Source organism: Stenella coeruleoalba (genome assembly GCF_951394435.1).
Source record: "Stenella coeruleoalba genome assembly, chromosome: 14".
Classification (NCBI taxonomy): Eukaryota; Metazoa; Chordata; class Mammalia; order Artiodactyla; family Delphinidae; genus Stenella; species Stenella coeruleoalba.
The window spans coordinates 42,975,005-43,002,294 of NC_137160.1; the positions used below are offsets into that span (position 1 = coordinate 42,975,005).

The 27,290-nt window shown below is 39.8% G+C and overlaps 1 protein-coding gene across 1 annotated transcript; it reads right to left on the reverse strand.

The window, feature by feature from the left end:
- Positions 1-2,656: 2,656 nt before the first annotated feature.
- Positions 2,657-27,290, reverse strand: MEP1B (meprin A subunit beta; the record flags this gene model as incomplete). Its single annotated transcript, XM_079942862.1, has 14 exons — positions 2,657-2,958; positions 3,583-3,709; positions 4,472-4,651; positions 6,158-6,601; positions 8,610-8,825; positions 10,158-10,310; positions 11,011-11,229; positions 12,993-13,171; positions 13,895-14,012; positions 20,911-20,989; positions 24,152-24,195; positions 24,278-24,322; positions 25,176-25,194; positions 27,228-27,290. 14 exons carry the CDS (start codon positions 27,288-27,290, stop codon positions 2,745-2,747), a joined length of 2,100 nt encoding a protein of 699 aa, XP_079798988.1. The 3' UTR covers positions 2,657-2,744.

Consider the following 27,290-nt stretch of genomic DNA (forward strand, 5'->3'; position numbering starts at 1 on the left):
TTGCTGAATTAATCTTCAAAGTGCATGTTGCTAAAAGAGGGAAGAACAATCGATCACTTAATTTCTAAATTTAAAAACTCTCATTGAAATGAATCCAATGAAACAGTCTAATGTTTAAATGAAGTACCATGAGCAGTCTCCTGGCATCCCTCCCAACTGGCAAGGGGACCCCAGGCTCGTCTCCAGGAACATGCTCTGGCCTATCCCACTTTATTCAGATGCTAAAACATCAGGGTGAGCACACACTTCAGTCTCAGGAAAAAGGTCATTCTGATTTAAGATTTAAACTAGAGCTGGAGTTTCTGCTATCAGTAAATTAACTGTAGAAATGCCTAGACTAAGGAAAATGTAAGTTGACTCCTTGCTCTTGGGCATGTTTAAATGACCCAGAGGCAAAACAGTTCTGTTTTTATAATATGGTGGCTGTGTGTGTGTGTTTCCACTTAATGGCCCTACCATGTCCCTGATACTCTAATAGTTCTTTCCTTGATTGAATTAACTTCCTTCTTTCTCTTCTCTTTGTTTTATCATTTTCTTTAATTCCAATTTTAGGTCGACAAATCGGCCTTTATAATAGCACTTACATCTACCAGTTTCCAGAGGAATATCCTGGCAGTCCCATCCACCAGCTAACTGGTCCTCTCCTCCCTAACCACTCCCCCACCATTCCTACTCCAGCCCCCGAGTACATCGCTACTAGCCCAGAGGATCATGCCGGTGGGCACAGCTTCCACCAGGTTGACCTACTGGGTCATTGACTGATCTGTCCCTTTTATTTTGAGCCATAGAGTAAGCTAGAAATACCTGTTTTAAAAAACAAAAAACAACAACAACAACAACAACAACAACAACAACAAAATATATATATATATATATATTTTTTTTTTTTGCGGTACGCAGGCCTCTCACTGCTGTGGCCTCTCCCGCTGTGGAGCACAGGCTCCGGACGCGCAGGCTCAGCGGCCATGGCTCACGGGCCCAGCCGCTCCGCGGCATGTGGGATCCTCCCGGACCGGGGCACGAACCCGTGTTCCCTGCATCGGCAGGCGGACTCTCAACCACTGCGTCACCAGGGAAGCCCAAACCTATATATATTTTAAGTAGTTTTCTAATAAGCTTGTGAAGTAATTGATCCACTGCCTATGACCAGCTTTAAACATCTTCCTGAGGTTGAGGAAACATGACAGCAGTGTATGAGAATAAAACTATTTGCTTTCTGTTCATTATCATTGTTCATCTTTTGAATAACTTCACAAATGTATTGTCTTCAACAAACAAGTGTCTTTAAACAAATAAGTTTGTCTACTAAAAGAAATCGAAAATTTAAAATACAGCATGTCAGGCTTCCCTGGTGGCGCAGTGGTTGAGAGTCCGCCTGCCAATGCAGGGGACACGGGTTCGTGTCCCGGTCCGGGAAGATCCCACATGCCGCGGAGCGGCTTGGCCCGTGAGCCATGGCCGCTGAGCCTGCGCTTCCGGAGCCTGTGCTCCGCAACGGGAGAGGCCACAACAGTGAGAGGCCCGCGTACCGCAAAAAAATTAATTAATTAATTAATTTAATTTAATACAGCATGTCTTGAATAATCATTTTTTTAAAGAAAATATCCTCACGCTTAAGGTAATTGCAGTATTTTCGGTTTCAGAGATGTGTTAATTGGGCGTGTTTTGTCTTCAGTTTTGCTAGTAATTTTCAGAGACCCTGTTTTGAATGAAATAGAACTGGAAGAATTTTTAAGTTTCACTTTTAAATGATGTTCAGATTTTATTCCATTAGAAGTGCTCTTTTATGAGTGAGAATAGGAATCTGCATATGAAACTGTGCTCTCTATGACTGGGGTATGTAGTGGGTGCTGGGGTTCTCTGTTAGTCCTGCCCTTCCAAATGAAAGCTTTCCTGCAGGACATGCCCTACCCCAAAGGGTGCTGCCTTGCTTAATTTTCTGCTCCCTCCCCGGGGACAGCCCCAATCCAATGGCTGTTGATGTGTGGAGTACAATGGCCTGGCCCCCTTGCCTCAATTCAGGGCACTCTAAGGGCCACCCCAGCTCCAGAGCTCCCTGCAGAGGATGCTGAGGCCTCAGCTGCAACCACAGCACAATCCAACCTTGCCCTCTGCCTGGTCCACCTTCCCTCACTCCATCACTGGTGTTCCCAAGAGCACGCACAGTGAACGTCCTGTGTGCAAACATCCATCTCAAATAGTCCCCAGGGTAATTTCAAGAGTGTGTTGCCATTCTAGAGACCTTCTGAGGCAAGACTTTAAAACTTCTCCTTGAAAATCTTGCCTTAGAGTTAGTTACCACACATGAAGCCAGAATCATTTGGAAACTTCTTTAATGCAAAAGCCCCAAATGTGCCTAGCACTCCCTTCCTACAAGCCTGAGCTCAACCTTTAGAATGATGACGCTTACAGGTCACCTCTCCCCTTAACCAGGAAGGTTGAAATGTGTAGGCAAAATCAGTTGTGCCTTTCAGGAGGGTCACAGACTCCCACCCCAGAAAATTGCACAACCACACAAAATTCTGGGTACAGTTCCAGAAGGATAATAAAATCCCCCGTAAAACCCTCCATGGATCCCAATTTAAGGCCCGTTGCTTTATAGTGAACATAACAAGAACTCATAGTCTCAAAGCTGTTATCCCCAGCAGAGGGAGTAGAGAAATTTTTTTTTTAGGATATATAAAAAGTCCTAATTTGTCTTTATATAATTCCATCAATAGGTTTTGAATAACCAAATATGAGAGTCAACTTACATTTTCCAGAGTCATATTTGCTGTCTTTGAACTTGTCTCTTGATGATACTTTTTCCTGGTACAGTAGACACTGACAAGGGTGATGACCAGCATCACAGCAAACACAGCAACAGTGGAAGACACGGCAATCACAATGGTGTCTCGAGTTGAGCCTCTCTTTTCACACCTTTCTCCCATGTACCACCAGTCTTCCCCTGACGGACACCTACATGTTCGGAACGTGACTCAGAGTTATGAGTTGATATTTTAATCTGAAAAGCTTCACCATCGAAGGTGAGAGTCAACACTCAGGTCATTGGCAGATGGAACTATTTGTCACCCATTCTGGACTAGAAGGGTTGGTTAGACTAGCACAGGCAGGGCCAAAGGAAAGGAACAATGGAATTACTCCTAATCTGGGACTTAACACAGCAGCTCCCAGCTGGGAAAGGAAGGTAGCATAGGTACTGGAGAAAATTTAGTTCTCGGTGTCCCAGTCCCTCCACATCCCAGCTATGACCGTGGCCAAGCTCTTCTTAGAATTTAGGTATCTCCATCTAGGAAACGAGGACAGTCACAGTAACCACACCAGACCGTTGTGAGGACCTAATAAGATATGTAACTCATGAGGACTGTTTCAGGCAATTAGAATAACGTGCTACCTTTGCATAAATAATTCTGTCGTTCTGCTGGCAACACAAAGTCCCAAATGGAGAGCAAAAGATAAATATCTTATGAACGGTTTTGAGATGAGAATCAACTGATTTCATTCATATGAAATATCATATGAATCCTACATTGTGGGAATGAAAAAATATGTAACAAAAGAATGGGTAGATTGTATCCTTACCTGCACTCAGCTTTGCCATTATGGAGAATGCAAATGCCATCATTCTCACATTTAAAGTTTGTGCAAAGGTCATTGACGCCCAAGGTCGGGGTTGGCTCATTTTGTGTAGTATTAAGGTGGGATATGTCTAAGGAGGGTGAGAGGAGAGCATGGAGGGAAATCAGTTTGGGGTTTAACAAGCATTTGATCTTTAAGTTTCAAAATAAAATGTTCAGGCTTCAGGTTTGTGAGAAATTCAGGTACTCTTGAAGCACCATTCAGTAACGTTTATAGGCAGTGAAAAAATAAACAGGCAGGCTGAAATCTAGACACAAAGGGAAGCTGAACCAGCCTGCGGGACTACAACTGAACACATGCTTGCCTGGGCCTTGGCATGGAAACCAACAGTATTCCTGGGAAATGTAATTATTGGCTGCCATGGCTGAGAAATTTTAGAAGACAATAGATTAATGCTATTACTGACGAGATATATGTATGTGTGCACACATCTCTATATATGTATGTATACATATCTGAAAGAGACAATAAAGCCAGATCATTTCCACTCTAATTTTATGTGTTTCTGGGATATTTTTACTTCTGGAATCCTAGAGTTAAATTCTAGGGTATAATGGCTATACTTCAGCTTATTTCTAAAGAAGTGTTCTGGACTAAAGCTTTCCACTATTGCTCCAGGCAGTGTTAATTAAGTTCTTTATCCTGGAACTGTCCCTGTTTTCATTTAAATTATTTTCATATTGTTAATGATTCATACTAAAAAAAATCTCACTCATGTCCATTCCCTCCCACGTCTCTAATATATCTAAACACGGAATCCAGAAAAACACAGTAAACAATCAACGACCACAAAAAAAAAGCAGCTTAGATAAAACTACTTTTATTGACATACCTTCCACTGTCAGGAGGATATAAACATCATCTCCTTTCATAAAATCTCTGCTTTTCAGCCTCTCATGGGTCATAAAGACACTGTATCCATAGCCCCTACCTCTTTGAAACTGAGTTCCATTAGGGAAAAAATCTTGTACTCCCACTTTGGAAGGCCTGTCCCAAAAATAGTCTCCATTACCTGAAAAAGCAATTTATATTAATGGGTTGTGTTTAGTATCATCATAGCTTCTGGTGTAGGAAAGCACAGGCAACGTGAAGCACAAATAGGACAGAGCTCAAAATAATTCAGTGATGCTATTGACCTGTAATGTGTTCCCTGCCAAGTCACTGGAGTTTGTTCATTTAGACTGTCCTAAAGAAATGAGATGACATGGCAGAGAGGAGCACATTCTGGAATATGAGTGGAGAGGTATCGAAAGCTTCCTACATGGGGGTGTCACACTTCTACTGAACGAGCAGTGTAGAAACTCCGTTGCCCATTAGAATCATTCTTTAGTGGCCTTCTGAGTTACAGGTAGTCCTTTTAGCTGAGTTAAATCAATGTGTTACTGAGAGAGTTTTTAATATTAGCACTGAACAATTCACCTCAGTAACTGAATTATTCACCGAACAGAGTAAAGTCCTTCAGGAGTAGAAGACAGTGAGAAGCACTGCTTCTGGGAAAAGGTGGTGACCCACCCAACCTTGAGCCATTTTCAATATCATTCAGGGAGAAATGTTTTGGAAAAAGGTAAAGAAATTCTGAACATCAAATCCCCACACCTCTTTGTGAATACTATTTTTTTTCCTATCAGATTATATATATATATTTTTTCCCCCAAGTCACTCAGGTCCTTTCTTTTCATATACAGAATTCAGATTTGGCAATAATATGCACCTTGCCACAATTCCATTTTTCACTTTATTATGTTCCCAGAGGGCAAAGGATTATTACAATTAGAAATGTGATCATTGCTTTCTGGGTGCTGCTTCTCTTTCAGACTAGAAAGAGGGGGGATGGTGTCACCATTGGCAAGTCCTCCAGAATTCTTTAATAAGAAGTTGCAATCCATTCCCATACCCTTCCCAACACTACGGAGCACCTACTCGACATCTTCGTTCTGATCAAAAACCACCCCCATTACAAAAGCTGAACTGTTTTTGACAATTCAGAGGCAAGATCAGGACAGCATGGGTTAGGAGAACTCAACATCTGAGAGACTCTCCATACCAGGCCCTTCCACAAACTCCCCTACTTGATCTGTAGAGATACTTTTAACAAATGTGTGGGGTTTTTATTACTGCCCCAGTTTCACTTCTGAGGACACTGGTGTTTCAAGAGATTATCTGCTCGAGGTTACATAGCTAATGAGAAGCAAACCTTGGATTGAATCCAGGTGCGTCGGACTCTAAAACTAAAACACTCCTCGTACAACCCTGGGAATTCAGGTATTGTCATCAGTTTCCAAAAATATAGCCAACATCTTCTCAATTTGTTGGCATCTTTGCTGACATTTCTGACAGTCTCCTGCCTGGGAGACTCTGTCCACAGCTGCTGAAGCCCTTCCCCTAAATATCTTCTGATCCTTAGATTTGGGGCTCAAAATTCCCTAGCTACCTGGCTATGCAGTCTCTCCTTCCCAAATCATCCATCCCTCCTAGAGCAGTGATTGTGTATTACCAATAAAAAAGATGAGTCACAAACCGGTGGTCATAAATGGGTCTGTAGTTATACTCCGCTTGTTGGACATACGCTGCCGAATGTCAGGATTTTGATCCAAGATGGTCATCGTGACTTGTTGCCAAGGACATGGCCACTCTAATTGATCATCATTGGCTCCAGAGATCAAGTGGAAATACAATCCTACATTAGGCAAACTACTTAGATTCAAGCGAATCTGAAAGGCATAGCCTTTAGAAGAATAAAATGAAGGACTGTAGACAGATCCACTGGGGCTGCCAATGAGCTGTGTGAAATTCCTTATATGCCAGACATGATGAGGGCACTGTGTTTCTGAAAGATTGATGTCATCAATAGACAGGCCACCCCGTGAGGCACCAGCGCCTCTGACGCCTCCAAATACCACTCTAAATTTGTTGGTCACTTTCAGTGTTACGTGGTAAAGCTGCCAGCTCCCGATGGGTACATCTGCAAAAGAGACATTATTATTCCAAAGAGGACAAAGGACTATGAATCACGTGCAAATCGACATTAGAGTTCTAGCCTTCATGGACAAAGGGTCTTTCTAGACCTACTGCTTCCTGCGGGTATGAGGTATGGCTTTCTTGCGCCTCCAGCTCAGGCCCAGTTACTTCAAGGCATTTCTGTGGGGATGGCGCAGCTCTCTGGAATATCTGGATGCTTATCTAGCTGATTCTTAGATAGAGCACCCTTTCCCAGAGACAGGTGAGCAAACGATAGCATCTAACTCATGAGAACTCCATGCCCAACTTACAAGATACCTCCCATTCAGTTAGTTAAACAGACAAGCAAGCCCAATACTCTACACTTGTACCCCAGATTCCTGTGATACTCATCCGAAGCCTCCTTTAATCTATTTATCCTTTGATTGGAATACTTCCTTCACATGCAAAATTTTTAGTCAACTCTTTGGCAGTATTAAGTATGAATTCACCAAACCCTAGAAAGCCCACATCTTGCAACTGACTCGATGTTACATATCTGATATTTGGTACCATCTCCTTTCTTCCCAGACTACACGTCCCCTCCACTATTACTCCTACCCCTAGCTAGCAGCACATTGTATGACATCTTGTCTTATTTTCTGATGTCACATACCCAAATAAGAAGCAGTCCATTTAAAAGTTTTCAGAAGCCTCCCAGGTAGAGAATAGCTCAGGAATTCATGTCAAACTAGTAGTTAACTCAATGCCTTCAAACTTAAATATATTGGCACTTAATGAGAAACATGTTGCTTGAAAATAAGTTAGAAAGATCCAAATTACAGAAAATGCTATTCTCCGTGGAAGGACCCCAGATTGAACAAAAACCTTTCATGAGAGCCTCCACTTCATTTTTACCAGTACTTTCAGTTTAAATTCTGGACTCCTAAGCAGGTTTCTTAAGTACATTTTGTGCTATTATCTGTCAATAATAACACCCACAGATTGCTAATGCAAGGGATTATATATGTATAATCAAACATGTGTGTAATAATCTTATTTATAATCTTTTATATATGCATTAGATACATAAAATGTACATGTATAATGTGTGTATATATGTATATGTAGATACATATACATATAGGAAAACATCATCTATGTTTCAGATTGCTTTTCACTGTTAAACAGGGGGAAAATGGCATGACATATGACATAATGTGGATCAGTTTTATAATAGGTTTTAGTCAATTCATTCAAACCAAGAGGTCACTGTGTGGAGCAGACAGTAATACAGCCGCCAGGCCACAGCCCTTCCCTTCCTCAGCGGACCTTCTGAACCATCTGCTTTAATATGTGGTCAATGTGACCCACCTCCCGGACACATGATTAGAAGGAAGGGTGGCCGCCTAATCAGTGTTGCCCTCTCTCCACTCAGAATTGCTCTAGAAGATGCATTTAACTCAAGTCATAACAATTAGAATCCTTTGCTGGAATTTATTTTTCTAGGCTAGAAATTAGAGGAAGAGACCCTTCTCTAGTCTGATGGTACATTTGGTAAAATGTAAGCTGGGAAGTGAAACGGCCAAAGCACCAGTTTTACAGACAAAGCCCATCTGAGATAACAGGAAAGGTCCCCAACCATGTTCAGGGACAGGTCCCATCCTGCCTGCGGCCAGCTCCTCTCTTCTCCATTCTACAATATAGTTATGTTGAGCCAGTAACTCTTCACATTTTGCCTAAGCTAGTTTCCATTATATTTTTATTAGTTGCCAAGAACGGCTTCCCCAGCGCCAGAGACTGATCTACAGTTTCTTAAGTGTCACATATTCTGTAGCACAGAAAGGACTCTCATTTTAGCTTCCCAACCACTGCATAAAACAAGTAGGATCAAGTTCTACATTGAAAAGTACTAAGTCCAAAAAAAAAGTACTAAGTCCATAGCCCCTACCCTGTTGTAAGTGGTTTTGCATTAAGTAAAGGGTTAAGACTGACTCACTCTGAACCCAAGAATAAGAATGGTGATAGTGTACCTTTTATTTCTTCCACAAGGGTCAGAGTCCTGTTCACACTGGCTGCAGAATATTCCCTGACATAGATGTTCAGTTGGTCATATTCACTTCCACTGTTATATAAAAAAAATTGCAAGCACTGAAATCCTCGTTTAGGGTATAGTATTCTACTTCCCAGCATTGCTGTGGCCCCCTCATTTACAGAGCTCCTGTTGAAATGCATGAAGAAACCAGAACCTGTTAAAGAGGACAAAATGCAGAACTGAGAAAACAGATACCGGATACAGGAATGCGTGTCTCGCGGGCACTCTATTTCCACCTAGTTCCCACTGTATGCAGGGCACTGTTTTGAGCATTTAAATGCAGTTCTTGGAGCAGGCAGTCTATGAAGAAAAGCAACATTAGATCACTTTTTTCTTACTACACATGTTAGTTTTCAAAAATGGGAAAAAGTGTTACCTGTTTGGTTTAGCCTCTCTCTCTCCCTCTTTCTCTCTCTCTCTCCACCTGCCCCTTCCCTTCCTCCCTCCTACTGATCTATGTAGAACCACTATCCACTATTCAAATCTACATTTAAAAAATATTTTTTAATTGAAATATGTTTGACATGTACCATTGTGTAAATTTAAGGTACACAACATGTTCATTTGACACATTAATATATTGGCATCTGATTGTCATTGTAGCAACAATTAGCACTCCTATCACAATACATAATATCATTTCTTTTTGGTGGTGGGAATAATTAAGTCTAGTCTCAGCAAGTTTGACGATTATAATACAATATTGTTGCCTATTTTCACTATGCTGGGCATTAGATCTCTAGGGGTTTTTACTACGTGTTACAAGTTTGTACCTTTAAACAACATCTGTCATGTCCCCACCAATCCCCCAAAAAAGAAAAAGGAAAAGCCCCTCCATGCTCTTAGAGATCTCTACCCCTTCCCAGGTCATCTGAGCTGTCAAGCAATGGCCCTGGGTTCTGAAGGCTAGTTTTACATATTTGCTGCCAGAAATGAGAAAATAAATAAAAATGTGGTGCTTGTAGCCAAATAAATGACTATTTGATTCAAAACAAAATTTCAATGGAAAAGAATACTCATCTGAGTAAAATTAAATAAATTGTACTTTCTACCTTCATTTAAAGTATTTTTGTAACAGAAACGTGTAATCACAACCAGCTGAAATTCTGAAACTGATTAATTCACAGCCTGGTGCTGTTCACTGAAGTTCTCTTGGATTCTTCAGGCTTCAAGAAAACAACCCCACTGCTCCAGAGAAAAGAGTCCTTTTGGGGAGGGGCAGCCCCTCTTGCTGTGGGCACATACTATGGGTAGAGGCTTCACAGAGCCCAGCGCTGACTCATGGGGAAAAAAAGCAAACTCGGACAGTAAAAAGCAAAGAAATTAACCACATCCTTATAAGGCACAGAACCAATTCCTGAGCAGCACGAGTGGGCTATCATTAATAATTCTAATAAAAATAAGAACTCAAATCCCAGTATTTCACAGCAAAGAAAGAGGCTAGAACCACTGAGAGTAAAATCTGGAAGTATCTCACTCCTGTTACCTTTGCACCGGCCCATGTTGGAGTGATCACTCTCTGGCCCCTCGGGAACCTGGGAGACCCGTTGCCAGTCAGCACTATCTTCTGAACTTTGAATCATACCACACACATTTTCCAGTTCAAAATCGCACGACTCCATAAAGCTCAAGGAAGAGGCTACCAAAGCAAAAAGACAATTATTGACGCTCATATATAACATGATAATCTAAGTAGTAAAAACTGAGATTATCCTGAAGCACTAGGAATTCTAGGATGACGTTAAAGGGGACTCGTCACTGATTCTGAGTGATGGTGGCTTCAAGATCTCTTGATATCTGCAAAACCAAGAAAATCGACCAACTGTGTAGTTCTGTATAAGCTGCCTGCCCCAAGTCTTGTTTATCAGGTTAACTAATTATAGAAACCTGAGTCTACACTCCCCTAGTTATTCCGAGTAATAAACCACAACCCGGATTATTTGATCCCATTTATATTATGACTGTACACCTCATTTGGGCTGAAAAGAGTTTTCAATATCAAGTTGGTCCACATTTGCATTAGTAACAGCTTCAAAAACTTGAGTGGGGCATGCTCATGCTGCTATAGGACTCTGTTTGTTTTTATATCTAAAGCCCAGAGCTTGTGAGAAGAAAAATGCTGTTTCCATGTTGTAGTCTGGTATCTGGGGGCTATTCTGTTTTGTTTTGTTTTCTTTCTTTCAGAATATCAAACTTCAACTATCAAACTATTATTATCAAACAATTATCTAACTATAATTTCAGAAAACCCATCAATGCTTGGCAAAATGGCACATAACAGAATGTTTTCCTACAGAGCAGAGAGGAGGAGAAGTCATTTCAAAGAACCTGTCACATACAGCAGTTATACAGTAGATTCAGCTTTAAGATATCAGAGTCACTGAAATCCATTCGTTGGCCGATCACATCCATGAAGTCTGGGATTCTTGTCACAATTGTTGGTTCTGATCCATTCTGGAATGCAGTTTTACTATAGTGCATCACTGAGCTGTAATCATAGGGAACATTCAGGGAGTCTGTTTGTCGGTCATCATAGGATTCAAAATTGTTCTTTTTGCCTAAATGATAGATAAAAATCTTTAATTACTTGATGTTCACAAAATTTAGTTTATCTTACTCCAAAGACTGTTAACTTAGAAATAAAGATTATAATAAACAGTGCAACCTTGGCTACAACTGACACTCTATGGTATTTCAAGAGTGTTTCATATATTCCTATCTTAGAATAGACTATTCAAACTTAGAATCGTGATACCAGCTGTCATGCTGAACTTATCTAAGGTTTCATTTCAGCTCAAAGTTGGACTTTAGCATTTGGCCTAAGGTTCTAAGAACTGCTAATGGAAAGAAGGATTCTAAAAAGTGTTGTTGAAACACTCAGGGTCATTGGCAATGAGGAGATGTAGAGTATCCTCAGTGGATGGAGATGAAAATAAGAGGACTTTGGGAGGTGTGGTGGGGTAGGACCTGGGAATGATAATGTGGTCATTGAAAGGATTGACATCGTCAGTGATTTCTTAGTTATCTTAGTTATTCTTAGTTTCTGGAACACGTGTAGATGTATGTAAATAAATACATTTAGAGAAGATTCCTGACCGCTTAGCATCATACCAATGGGCCACTGACTGCAATGTGAAATCGAATGATTTTGCGGACACAACAAGGTAGATTTGATCAACAAAGCATAAAGATGAGTTATCAAGTCGAGGCAGAAGTTTCTAACAGAAATAAGACATTGGAAATCTTAAAGAGTGAGGCCATAGATTAAAGCTCAACACTTCTCTTGTTCTAGAAATCTTTCAGTTGGCTTCAGTGCCTTCCCCCAGACTCTGGGTAGGGGTGAGGCCAGGGGCAGGTAATGTGATGTTAGAATTGTGATGTCAGGGGCCCTCACTGCAGAGCAGCCCTCACTGGCCTCACTTGATAGCGATGCCATCCTTCCCCTCCCCCTCCCCCCCCACACCCCCGCCATACCCTATGGAGGCAGGACGGACGGGGAAACTAAGTGTCACTGCGGAAAATGTGAGTTCTAGTCGGACAGGGTTATTAAAACCTTTCTGACTTTGAGCACAAAGTCACGAAAAGTTCAGGCGGTTGGCAGTGTTTCCCAACATGGGCTCCAAAGAACAATAAATCCGGGAGATCAGCTCGGTGCTTTGTGACCACCTAGAGGGGTGGGACAGGGAGGGAGGGAGGGAAACGCAGGAGGGAGGAGATATGGGGATATATGTATAGCTGATTCACTTTGTTATACAGCAGAAACTAACACACCATTGTAAAGCAATTATACTCCAATAAAGTTGTTAAAAAAATAAAAAAAAAATTTTAAGAAAAGAACAATAAATCCAAATGCTCCACAAAAAGAAAAAAAAAAAAAAGCATGATCAAGTCATTTTGGGAAATGCTCCTCTTGGAGATTTACAATTCGTGTTAGTCTAGCAAAGACACTGAACAGTACAGCAGTGTAAATAACTCTAAGTTTAATTTCTTTTAACCTAGGATTTCCCAAATTAATTTTGGGAAATCAGATTCCTTTCCTCACAACCCCCCTGAACAAATTGTGCAATGGCACTACATAAAATAATCTTCGGGAAACACTGGTTTCTAAGATCACATCCAGCTCAAACTGGGGTTCTGGAATACTGTTCCCCAAAAACCTTCAGGCACTTCAACTCCTATTGAATTAGAGCCAAATCAAGTAAGATCAAAACATCAGAGTTTTCCCATTATTGATAGACAGCACCAATGGCAGAAGAGGGCACATGTTTAGAAATTCAGTATTTAACTTAAAAAACAATGTAAGAAAACAAGATAAATGTACCTGAAATAATTCTGTCCCAAATTATGCTGACATAGTCATCCCGATCAGACCGAGACTGTTCATGCCAGAATCCCAGTGCGTGGAGAAACTCATGTTGCACTGTTGCTATTCTGTCACAGCCCTTTCCGATGGAGAGTTCTTGCTTCCCAACGCGCCTATTTCCCACTGAAGACCAGCAGCTTACAGGAGGGTTTACAGAAGGGGGAGAGGGTTTTATATTGATGCAGGTGGAGGTCCTAAGGCAAAATCCCTAATGCCTAATGCACTTAGGTACCCACCTAGATCCTTCACTTATGTTTGGACACCATGTATTTCTCTCAAAACCCCAGTACGGTATGAAAAGCCTTCCAGACCAGATGACCTTTGGGGAACTTGGGCTGTGACACCAAATGTTTAAAAAGGACTGAGTCATCCTCCAGGCAGCCAAGTCCTGATCTTTTCTGGCAATTTCAAAATTTTTCAGATGGTCCTTGAATAAGGGTTTTATAGATATAGCAACCATTCAGAACTGCTGACCTTGAGTCAAATAACTATCACCTTCTTAACTGAAGTAGTAAGAGTTCTTAGGTTAAAATAAATTTAAATATACATGTGTACATGCATACAGATGGGTTTTACTTGAAGGCAGAAATAAGGAGTATAGAAACGACAAACAGGTTGAAGTTCACAGAGTCATAGGGTGGATGGCATGCGATCCCACCTTCCTTGTCTTAACGTTGGCAGTCTGGTTGCATGTATGAAAATATTCTTTTGTGGCTAAAGAAAACAGATCCAGCAAACAGCAATGGAAGCCCCCGACCCCCCCCCCCTCAAGGTTAGGGTCAAGGGCAACTGCTGTGATGTAATGCCCCAGCCACAACAGTTCTCATCAGAGCACTTAGAAGACCAACTCTTCAACTTACCCACTGCCCTTGAACACTGATATATAGTTGGGTTCTCCAGACCAAGGCTTGAAGTCAATGCATGTTTTTAGGCGATAGCGTTCAAATGCATTGAGGATAACTCCCCTGGCATTCATTTCTGAAGGAAGAAAACAAACAAAAATAAACTTATTAAAATTACCACCATTGAACAGTTCACCATGGAAACAGGCCATGCAATATATTGTTTATCGTGAGTTAGCCCCTCCATGAATATTTAGTGTTTTATTTTTTAAAAACTTAGTATACAGCACCAATCAAGTATCACATGCAATTAATTGGTTGTTCTTCAGGTAGCTTTTTTTCACCCCATATATATTTCCCTGGAGTCATTAGAGGTGCAAATAGCAAAAAGGGCATTTCCTTACCTCAGAGAACATATACATTGGTTCGCAGGTAACCAAAATGAACAATCACTGTCACATGCTTCATCTAAGAAGCTATAATATGTATTTAAAGCCTCACAGCAGAGTTTTTAATCTGAGGACCTTGAGATGAGAGGGACCATGAATATGTTGAAATAGTAGACAAAGAATTACGTCTATATCTCTATATATCTATCTCTGCAAAGTGCATTTTCTGGGGAGAGCATTCATAAGATTCGCAAGTGAGTTCCGGGTCCAAAACACAAATAAAAACCATTGCTTTCAAGTTGAGTGATGCTAACAGGTTAGATAGAATGGAGCTCAAAGACGGCAGAGGTGTGAAAGCAGCAAAGACGTTCAGGAAAAGAAGCTCAGAGGGCAACCCGGAGGAAGGAGCTATATCAGGTGCATATGGAGAGACAGTCACAGCTGGGGTCAAGTACGGTGAAGTGAAGGATGGTGTCTGCCGGGAGGTGGGAGACAGTATGGCAGAGAAGATGGTGTGTGGACTTTGGAACAAGACACAGCTAAGTTCTCCCCTATCCTCACCACTTATTATTTATTTATTTATTTATTTTGCGGTACGCGGGCCTCTCCCTGCTGTGGCCTCTCCCGTTGCGGAGCACAGGCTCGAGACGCGCGGGCTCAGCGGCCATGGCTCACGGGCCCAGCCGCTCCGCGGCATGTGGGATCTTCCCAGACCGGGGCATGAACCCGCGTCCCCTGCATCGACAGGCAGACTCTCAACCACTGCACCACCAGGGAAGCCCCACCACTTATTTTTGATACATAATGTTTGCCAATTTAATTTACCCTTAGAGCTTTGGTATTATCATCAGATCAGCTAAGTGGGGAATTAAAATCAACTTCACAGGGATATTGTGAGGATAGCAGAGAAAGTAGAGGTGAAGTTCCAAGTACAGTAGTCTCCCTTTATCTGTAGTTTTGCTTTCTGCAGTTTCAGTTACCTGCAGTTAACCGAGATCCAAAAATATTAAATGGAAAACTCCAGAAATAAGCAATTCATAATTTTTAAGTTGCACGCCACTCTGAGAGCTTGACGAAACCTTGTGCCATGCCGCTCCATCCCACCAGGGACTCCCCAACCCTGGACATCCATTATCTGCTCCCAACACCCAATCATCAACATCACCATAGGTCAGTGACCCAGCATCACCCGAAGCAGATGATCCTCCTTCTGATGTGGCATCAGAAGGTCAATAGTAGCCTAACGTTACATCACAACGCCTACGTCATTCACCTCATTTCATCTCAGGATGCAGGCATTTTATCATCTCACATCATCACAAGGGTTAGTACAGTACAATAAAATATTTTGAGAGAGAGAGAGACCACATTCACTTAACTTTTATTACAGTGTATTATAATTGTTCTCTTTTCTTATTAGTTACTATCTCTTCCTGTGCCTAATTTATCAATTAAACTTTATCATAGGTATGTAGTATAGGAAAAAACATGCTATATATAGGATTTGGTACTACCCACAGCTTCAGGCATCCACTGGGGGTCTCGGAACATATGCCCCAAGCATAAGGGGGCACTACTGTAAAGTGAGCATTTATCCAATGTTTATTTCCTTCCTACCTTCTTACATGTCCATTGCACAAACATTTAAAGACATTATTCAGAAAGCCTCTGTCTAGGTGAAAGTAAAGAACAAGATACATGTGGGACCTAAAATCCATGAATCTATAACAGGCACTCAGAATTCAACCTTTTACAATATCACACAAATAATACATGTTCATTGTAAGTTAGAAAATATAAACAAAAAGAAAGAAATTATAAAATCTTACCCAGAAATAATCAACCACATTTATCATACTTTTTTCTTATGAATACGTACATACATAATATACATATTTTTATAAAAAATAAAGTCACAGCCTACATAATATATTATAAACTATTTTTTCACTAAATAATATATCTTAAAATCTTCCTTCATCAGTAAGTATTGTTTTTTTGGGTTTTTTTTTTTTTTTTTTTTTTTTTTTTGCGGTACGCGGGCCTCTCACCGTTGTGGCCTCTCCCGCTGCGGAGCACAGGCTCCGGACGCGCAGGCTCAGCGGCCACGGCCCACGGGCCCAGCCGCTCCGCGGCACGTGGGATCTTCCCGGACCGGGGCATGAACCCGTGTCCCCTGCATCGGCAGGCGGACTCTCAACCACTGCGCCACCAGGGAAGCCCAGTAAGTATTGTTTTTACCATTTTAATGGCCACATTATATGACAGTAAGATACATAACTAACTTCCTATTGACAAATATTTAAATTGTTTCCAAATTTTCTGTATTGTAAGTATCACATTTGGGTCACTATTTCAGATCTAACACTTCCTTAAAATAAGGCATGATGATACCAACCACCACATGACTGTTTTTGAACTGAACGTAAAAGGAGCTTGCTTGCCTTTGATTTTTATAAAGCTTAATAAGGATAGTTTCTATCCTGCGTTGAATTGTTTGGAGACTCAAATAAGGGAATAAATGTGAAAGTTTTGTAAAAAGTATAGCTTTCTACCAAGATAAGATCCTTATTTACCCTGTGCCTTTATTTACCAAGGGCTTTAATTCACTTTGCATCACAGATGCAGAAGAGCTCCACCAGGGATCCTGTTACCTAAATCCCCAGGCTCCGAAGGACAAGGCAGGTCCCAGACAAGCCTAGGAGTTAAGCAAGCAGCTGTTTAGAATTATCTTCCCCTTGTTAGCCCCTTCCTGCTCCTAGCACCTTGGTCTTCATTTCTATTCCCACCCTTTACCCCTTTCCTCCTCTCCCTACTTCCCCTTACCACTCACTTCAAATCTGGCACTCAGGCAAGCAACTGTAACTCACTCACAGGAAGCTATACACCGTTGCTTCAAGTTCTACCCCTTTCAGGTGAGTTGCATCTTAACAGCCAGATAATACCTGAGGCTTAAGCTAAAAGACTAAAGCCCTACTGGCAGCATTTCATATGGAAAATAGTTTGGAGTTTTCTCAAAAGACTAAAAATAGAACTACCATATGACCCAGCAATTCCATTCCTAAGTATATATCCAAAAAAAACAAAAACACTAATTTGAAAAGATGCATGCACCCCAAATGTTCATAGCAGTACTACTGACAATTGCCAAGATATGGAAGCAACCTAAGTGTCCATCAACAGATGAATGGATAAAGAAGATGTGGTATATGTATATACACAATGGAGTACCACTCAGCCATAAAAAAGAATGAAATTTTGCCTTTTGTAGCAACATGGATGGACTTGGAGGGGATTATGCTAAGTGAAATAAGTCAAAGACAAATACTGTATGATATTACTTATATGTGGAGTCTAAAAAGTAGGAGAAACTAGTGAATATAACAAAAAAAAAACAGACTTACAGATATAGAGAACAAATTAGTGGTTACCAGTGGGGAGAGGGAAGGGGGGAGGGGCAAGATGGGGTAGGGGACTAAGAGGTACAAACTATTAGGTATAAAATAAGCTACAAGGATCTATGGTACAACATGGGGAGTATAGCCAATATTTTATAATAAGCATAAATGTAGTATAACCTGTAAAAATTGTGACTCACTATATTGTATACCTGTAACATATAATATTGTACATCAACTATATTTCAATTTTAAAAAAGCAAAAAATTTTAAAAAAAGAAACAGGTACATAAAGCTCATAAGGTTAGGATAACTTTGGTTAAAATACATGGCAAAAATAGCCTAAGAGATACAGTCAAATTAAAGCTCACTGATCTTTCACGGAACACAGGAGAATAACGTTTTTAAGCTATACATACATACATATATATGTGTATATATGTATGTATATGTATTATACACATACATATATATGATTTTGAAACAAAAGTATTTTAAAATTTTTAATCAAAAGATTAAAATCAAAAATAAATATTTAAATAAGGAGAGGTTGGTAAAAGGGTACAAACTTTCAACTGTAAAATAAATAAGATCTGAGAATCTAATGTAAAACATGGTGACTATAGTTGATAGTACTGTATTGCATAATGGAAATTTGCTAAGAGAGTAGAACATAAATGTTCTCACACACAAAAAAAGGAGAAATACGTGAGGTGATGGATGTGTTAGTTAACTCGATGTGGGAATCCTTTCACAATGTATACATATGTCCAATCACCACAGTTACAATTTAAGTATCTTATAATTTTATGTCAATTATACCTCAATAAAGCCGAAATTTTTTTTATTTTAATAAAATGTTTCAGATTTTCCCCAGTTCCAAAAGCCAATGAACATCATTCTCTCCTGATGTTACACAAGCTCTTTATAGCTTCTAATCCTATTAATTACTGTTGCTTTGGCTTTTACTACTGTACTCTTGGTTTTTCATCTGTTTAATGGCCATTCTTCCCTTCTCAAAAATCTCTATCAGGGCTTCCCTGGTGGCTCAGTGGTTGAGAGTCCGCCTGCCGATGCAGGGGACGCGGGTTCGTGCCCCGGTCCGGGAAGATCCCACATGCCGCGGGGCAGCTGGGCCCGTGAGACATGGCCGCTGAGCCTGCGCGTCCGGGGCCTGTGCTCCGCAACAGGAGAGGCCACAACAGTGAGAGGCCCGCGTACCGCAAAAAAAAAAAAAAAAAAAAAAAATCTCTATCAGATCTCCCATCTATATCAATGCCAAAAAGTTGCTCTCCCAGGCTGAATTCCATTCTGTGCCATCTTCTTACACAATACAATCTTCCTGGGTCATCCAATAAGATCCATTATCTATGAAGTACTCATTATATGCAAGGCACTATGTGAGAATCTCATCCATATCCATAGCTTCAACCATCTCCTATACCCTTAATAACTCCCTGTTAGATTTCTCTATCTTGAATGACCAGATCAGACACCAAGCCATTATATGATATCTCCACCACAGTGAGCCTGATGCATTTCAAATTCTACACGCCAAAAACCAATTTCCACCACATTTCTCTATCCTACCCTCTCCAAGACATATTCCCTATTCTTGTTAAAGGTGTTACCATCCACCCAGGTGTCTAAGACATAATCTTGGACACTAGCACTTCTTTCCCTAGACTCACCTTCTTGATCTCTTGGAGCTAATCACCAAATCTAATTGTCTCCTAAGCCTCTCTTAGAATTATCCCCTCTTGTCTATCCTCACTGAGAGTCTTGGTTCAGAAACACTTTAATCTTTCCCTGAATTTCTTCAAGAGTCTAACAGATCTTCTTACTCTCTTTCTGTCCCACTGATAATACATCTTCTATACTGCAACCAGAGTGATAACAATCTCACTTCTGAATTAAAACCTTTAGCCGCTTCACATTACCACTGGTATACACACCACGTTCTTTAACATGGGGAAGACTCAAGTCCTTCCCAATCTGAAGTCTGCCTACCTGTTCAACTTCATTATCTCCCCGCGCTCAACCTACTTCCCAGCAGGGGTTTTCTTCCTTTCCCCATGCCTTTGCACATAGTGATCCATCTGCCTAGAACGCGCTTCCCTTGCTGTCAGAGGCTGCACTAGCCCCCATAGTTCCTTTCTATGAGTTAGAAAGGGCCACCTCACTGTACACCAGAAACTAACACAATATTGTAAATCAAATATACTTGAAAGAAAGAAAGAAAGGGAGGGGCACCTCATCTGGGCAGATGTTGCAAGTGCTGGATTGGCAGGTGGATGAATAGTACTTCATGCAAAGAAATGAATGCTCATGATGAATATAATGCAAACTTAATTTCAGTCCCACTTGTGCCCCCTCCCCAGGCACCTATGTGTGGTGTACAACTTGCACAAGCTTCATGGCAGCCCTACTGCATAGGCTCACCTGCTCCCTAATGCATATGCCTTTATATCTAGGTTGAGTTAAACATCCTCCAGTGTGCTCCCATAACATTTTGAACATATCACTAATCATTACATTTACTGCATTCTATTATAATTAGCTTTTGGTTTATCTGAATCTCTATTGAAATGTATGATATTTAAGGAAAAATTTCCCAAATGGCAGTTCCTAAACTGATGCTGGTCAAGGATATCATTTTTACTAAATGGGGACCATGTTTAGAGCTTTCCATTACAATAAATTTCTAATACAGAATAGCTGTCCTTTCTTTTGGATTAGGTTCTTCTGACTTTTTAGTATTAAAACATTATTTATTTTATAAACAAAAAAGATGATAAAAGATGATAGTGGGTTCTTGTTGTTTAAGTTCCTCAATTGTTCAAATAAAATATTAGTAAAATAATGACAGTTCCTAAAGTTTTGTTTGGTTGGTTGTTTCATGTTTCAAACTCATATGTAAAGTCTGAACATATATGAAACCACTGATTTAAAATAAAGACTAGCTCCCTAAAATCTATGTCCCAAGCAACCAATACAGAGTAGGCTCTCCATAAATATTGGTTGAATTCATCCCTTTATTGGTCAAAACCCAGCAAATATTTCAGACAAAATCATTTAGGTTCTGTTCATTTTTCATTTTGCTTATTTTTTTTAAAGTGTACTTAGCCACACAAAACAACAAAGAAAAAAACCCTTAAAGGCCATGTGAGTCTTCCCTTGGAAATACTGTCATCATATTCTGTCAGGAACATACATTAGTTGTGGGCACTCCAAAGTGCATACTAACCCAAGCTATCGTCTAGAACATATGGAATAGTATGAGGCCATCTATAACTTTCTCCAACGATGGAATTTCTTTCTTGTACCTGTCAAAATTAAGTGGGAAAGGATTTATTGAATGTATCAGTCAAAAATTTATGAAACAATCAATAGTTAATCTAGAAAGAAAGGAAGTTTTAAGCTTTCCCAGCCAGTCTAAACAAATTGCCAGGGTGTGTGCGTGCATGTACACATGTGTGTGTACACCTACTTTTATCATATTATAACAAAGGTTTTAGGAGGAAATCACTAATTTCTGGGGTTTTTTTTCTTTCTTTTTTTTTATTTCTGGGTTTTTTAATAAGGAGAATGATAAGCATTAATATTTCCTTTAATCCTATCATTTCACTTCAATTATTCATATTTTTACATATCCTTGTAATAGCGCAAGTTCGTGGGCCTGACGCATAGTGAGGCCAAACAATCCGAAACATCAGAGTTTGGAGCAGAGAAAGGTTTATTGCAGGGCCGTGCAAGGAGATGGGTGGCTCAGGCCCCAAAAAACCCTGAGCTCCCCAAAGTGTTTCGGCAAAGCATTTTTAAAGGCCAGGTGAGGGAGGGTGGTTACAGGGTATGTGATCAGCTTATGCACAATTCTCTGATTGGCTGATGGGAAATCACTAATTTCTATCATTAATTTTGTTGATAAAGTTGAAGCAAAATCATGTAAATAATGATTGTTGGAAAACTGGACAATAAATATGGTAGATTCATAGACTAGTTTCTTATACTAGAGATTAAAAATATACAAGAAGGAAGTGATAGCAAAACTTCAATCATCTTGATCTCATAATATCAGAAAAAAAGTCACACATGAGCTGGACCAAAGTTTTCAAACAATTTTAAAGTACTTGAAATTTTTTTTTCCTGGTCCATTCATCCTTCATCAAGTATTTTTTTTAACATCTTTATTGGAGTATAATTGCTTTAAAATAGTGTGTTAGTTTCTGCTTTAACAAAGCAGAATCAGCTATACATATAACAAAGTGAATCAGCTATGCATATACATATATCCCCATATCTCCTCCCTCTTGTGTCTCCCTCCCAACTTTTATAATAGAAAGCTAATAATGTTTCATTAATGTATTCATCCAGCCAACAAAATGAACACTGTTCAAGAGAACAGAGATCCATTGGTAACCAAACTACCAATGTCTCTACCTTCCTAGAGCTCTTTCTAGTAGAGGAGACAAACAGCATGTAAGAAAACAGTCTAAGGACTTCCCTGGTGGCACAGTGGATAAGACTGCACACTCCCAATGCAGGGGGACTGGGTTCGATCCCTGGTCAGGGAACTAGATCCCACCTGCATGCCGCAACTAAGAGTTCACATGCCACGACTAAGAGTCCACACGCTGCAACTAACAAGCTGGTGAGCCACAACTAAGGAGCTGGTGAGCCACAACTAAGAAGCCCACCTGCCGCAACTAAGACCCCATGCAACCAAATAAATAAATAAATATTTTTTTAAGTTTAAACAGGATATAATTAATAGTAGCAGAGGAAATGAAAAAGGGAGATGTGGACAAGAATAAAGGGATTAGGGGAGTGTATTAGATAAAGAGGTCAGGACAGGACGCTTTTTTGAAAGGATGACATTGAAGGTGAAATGAGAGTGATAAGAAAGAGCCCGTATTGAAAGGGGCTCTGGAAAGATCATTCCAGACAGAGGAAACAGTAGTTGCTCTGCTCTGAGGTAGGAATATGCTTGGTATATTTTGCATGTTTGAGGCCAGTGGCCTAAGGAGATGAGATCAAAGAAGAGAGGAGATGGGAGGAGAGATAGGCAGGAGTTAAATCATGCAAAGTCCTAAAGGCTGTGGGTAAATCTGGATATTATTCTAAATATGGTAGGAAGCTGTTGAGTTTCAAGCCAGGAAGTGAAATGGTGGTGTTGCTTATTTAAAAGTTCACTTTGCTGTAGGGGATAGGGGACAGGGACAGGGTGGAAAAGATTCTAGGAGGGCAACATTTGAAGCAGATAAATTAGGAGAGAAGTGGATTCTTTGAAGTATATATATTTTGGAGATAGAAATGATAGAACTTGCTGATGGAGTGGATGGTGGGGTGAGGGAAACGGAAGAAGCAAAGGTGACTCCTAGGTTTTTTACTTATTCAGTGGAGTGGGGAGAGGGAGTGGTGATTACTTTACTAAGAGGGAAAACTAGGCAGGAACAGCTTGTATGAGAAATCAGAGTTTAGTTGAGGACACATTATGTTTGAGGTATCTTGTAGACATTCCAATGGAACTGATGGATTAGTACTGGGATAGACAAGTCAGGAGCTCAGGAGAAGGAATGAACCAGAGTTATACATTGGGAGTCATCAGCACAGAGATGACAAGCCCTGGTACAGGGTAGGATCAAGGAGAGAAGAGCAGACCAAGGACTAAACCTCAGACACTGCAGCTCTGTTTCTTGAGTTGAAGTTCACAGTGGGGGTTGAGGAATGTTTAAGCTCCCTTAAACTACATGTAAGGTACCTGTGTTCACCTGTGTGCCATGATGGCTAGGTAAGAACCAGTACTCTTTTTTTTTTTTTTTGCATTACGCGGGCCTCTCCCTGTTGTGGCCTCTCCTGTTGCGGAGCACAGGCTCCGGACACGCAGGCTCAGCGGCCATGGCTCACGGGCCCAGCCACTCCGCGGCATGTGGGATCTTCCCAGACCGGGGCACGAACCTGTGTCCCCTGAATTGGCAGGCGGACTCTCAACCACTGCACCACCAGGGAAGCCCCAGAACCAGTACTCTTTATGATAGTTTGGGAAGATCTTTATGTGGCAACTCTATTCTCAGCTGTCAGAGTAGGAGTCACAAAACCTTTCTCTTATGGTAAAAACCTGATTCATTGAATTTACAAATTCAGTTTAATTTTGCTACAACTGGCTTTAATCAGTGAGGTTCTATTTAAAAATGAAAATATCATATTGTTCCCATAATGAAAATCAGTCAGATCAATAAGACCAAAGCATACCAGGTGAGTGACGGTAGTTTTAACCACACACAAATCTGAGTAATGAATGATGAAGATACTATTATATGAGTCCCTTAGAGTATAAAGTATTCATTGACTAAATGTGTCAACTATGACTCTACACTCTTAGAGATAGTTGGGCTTAACAAAGCCCATGTTGTCCCATCATTCTCAGATACTCTATTTTAGCTTGCAGTGGTTAATTGAAGGTCTTTCCTTGCATTGTTTCAACTCACCCCATCAAGTCTGATGTCTCCCTCAAAAAGATCCAGTCCCAAATCTAAGAGGGAAGGTAAAAATTTGTGTTAGCAAATTGGATTCAAACTCCCCACTTAATAAAGAATTTAAAAAAATCCACAAACCTTCATTGATATCAAATATATCCTGGTCAATTCCACCATCTACATCTTTAACAAAAAGAACAAAAACACATTGAACATTGTGTTTATGAAAGACGAAAATCTTTATCAATTACCAATTAGAAGTAAGCAAGGTTCTTTTGCCTCAGATAAGAGAGTACCAGGTTCTGATTCAACATACATTGATTCATTGATTGATTGATCGATTGATTGAGACCTCCCATGAGCCAGGCTTGGGGCTATGGGGCTTTTGCATATATACTCTTGTTTTACCCATGTCCCTTGTATGCCAAATAACTTCAGGAATAAGAAATTGGTCATTCCATGTAATATTAAGCTTAATTTGAAAGACTAGATTAGATGACTAGATTAAATAGGAAGCAAATATTTAAATTTGGTCAAACCAGTACAATCTATCCATATATTTATATTCCTTGCTAATAGTGTACCTTGGAACTCTCAAGCAAAATTCCTAATTTATATTTGAATTATTCTTAAGTTGCAAAGGGGTAGATAATAATGGCCAAGCCTCTAAGTGTACAACTGAATAGGACAGACATCAGGTCCATTTGATTTGACACAAAATAACAAAAATAATAATAGTAGGCATTTTATGGGATGCCGATATGTCAGTCACTGTGTTTGGACTTTCTTATACCACCACTTATTTTTTTTTTTTGCTGAGTAGGTGGAACGCTGGAGCAGAAACAATAAAACGTTCCTCAATAAGTCAAAAGAAGCCAGCGCTTGATCAAAGTTCAATGCAATTATGTAATAATGCATATGTAATTATGCACTGTGCTTAGCATTAAATGTGTCCTAAGTTCTTCTGTTCTGTTGTTCTATTATTCACATAACCTTTTTTTATTATAACATAGGGCAAAACTCAAAATAGACTCACCAAAGATTTCTGGGGTTGGCTGGGAAACAAACACATACAAAAGATATATTATTATGATGCCCACGAAATAAATGGTCTTATTGATTCCAATTTATATCTAACCATTTCTGGGGTTTTCTTTTTTCCCTAATATTATGGATAGCTTTCTGGCAAAATCCCAAGAGAACTAAAGCAGAGTCTAAGATAACTTTTTGACCCAAGGGTCTTCTCATTTCATATAAAAAATGAAACAGCCTGTTGTATGGATTTGAAGGTGAAAGAAACAAGAAACCAACTTCACAGGTTGAAAAGAAGGCAGAACATAAGAGTCCTGCCCTCAATTAAGTGTTCACTTTGAACATGATTTAAAGTGAACATGATTCTAAAGAATTCATGGAGCTATGCTTGAAAAACCTAATAATTTATTCCCAATATTGAAATATTATAATTTTTCATGATCCTTTAAAAAGAAAATTTTATTGAAGACCTCATTAACCATGGTTTACTTTCACATTTCTCTCAAGACTCCACCTTCAAAGTCAATACCAAATACTCAGAAAAAAAAATCTATGGCTATACTTTGCAAGTGGGAAAAAAAAAAAAACCTTCTGAAAACAGATTCGCTACAGGTGATGAAATGAAACCCAGACCACATACACAATGGCAAAAACTAAGTAAACCTGAGATTTCTTAGTGAAGTCTAGTTTAAAAAGCTCATGGGACTGGTAGACAGTAGGTCTGGGTTTTATTCCTGCTTCTACCAACTAACAGCAAGTCAGTTCACCTTCCTGATACTCAGAATATCTGTATAATATGGTCAGTGCCTGCTTTGCCTGGGTATTATGATGGTTATATGATGTAATGTGAAAGAACTTGGTAAACTTGTCATACAAATGTAAGGTACAATTTTTATTTAAATACTTACCTGTAGATACTAGAATATAGATACTAGAATCAGTTGGGGTGTTTGACAAGCATGGGAATAACTGGTTGGATGATGACCATCCTTTTTGATATTAATTAGTGCCTTGATTGCCTCACACTTGGCCACACACAGGCACACACTCACAGAGGAATGCCAACACACCTCCTGAAAAAAGTCATCAAGTATTTGTTCATAATTACAGTTTTAATAAGTCTTCAATAGTATCTCCTGTTCTCACTGCTGTAGTTCTGTTCACAGAATATCAACTCAACATAATAATTGTTATTTAAAAATCACAACTAAAGGTTCCCCCCCAGTCACTTGAAACTTCATTTAAAACCTGATTATGAAAAAAAAAAACAAAAACGTGATTATGGTTACCAGGGGATAAGGGGGGGAGGGATAAATTGGGAGATTGGGATTGACATACACACATATACACATATCTATATAAGATAAATAACTAATAAGAACCTGCTGTATAGCATAGGGGACTCTACTCAATACTCTGTAATGGCCTATATGGGAAAAGAATCTTAAAAAAATAAATAAAGAGTGGCTCTCTATATATGTATAACTGATTCATTTTGCTGTACACCTGAAACTAACACAACATTGTAAATCAACTACACGCCAATAAAAATTAAAAATAAATAAATAAAACAAACCTCAAGTTGGTTTGTGGTACCAACTACCTGTCACTGTAGAAAGATAGGTCTAACCTGATGAAGAAGCAGAAAAGAAATCCCATGCTACAAAACGTAAGTATTTGCTGTGCCTGTGACATTCATCATTCACTCCGTCATGTCTCACATTACTTTAACAGCAATATGTGTCACATTCCGCAGTAAAAATGGAACGATTTTCAAATTTCACATTTTCCATCTTATGAAAAGAAAACTTGTTACACAGCAATGAAACTGAAGATAAAACATAACTTTATGTCAGTGTCCCTGACTTTCCTTCTGGTGGGTCTTCTTCTCACTCCCAGTACCCTGCTTGTCCCTGCTCGCCAAAAAGAAACGTTTATTTCATTGATACTTTGAAATTCCTTAAAAAACAAAAAACGAATGAACAGGTTGTTCTTTAATAATCAGTATCAACTACCCCCAATTTTTCTAATTGTTTTCCATACATTGTTTTCTTACCAAGCCAAAAACCCGGAGGAGGGCAGCAAAGAAAAGAAATGAAGGCAGATACCAAGAATCCAT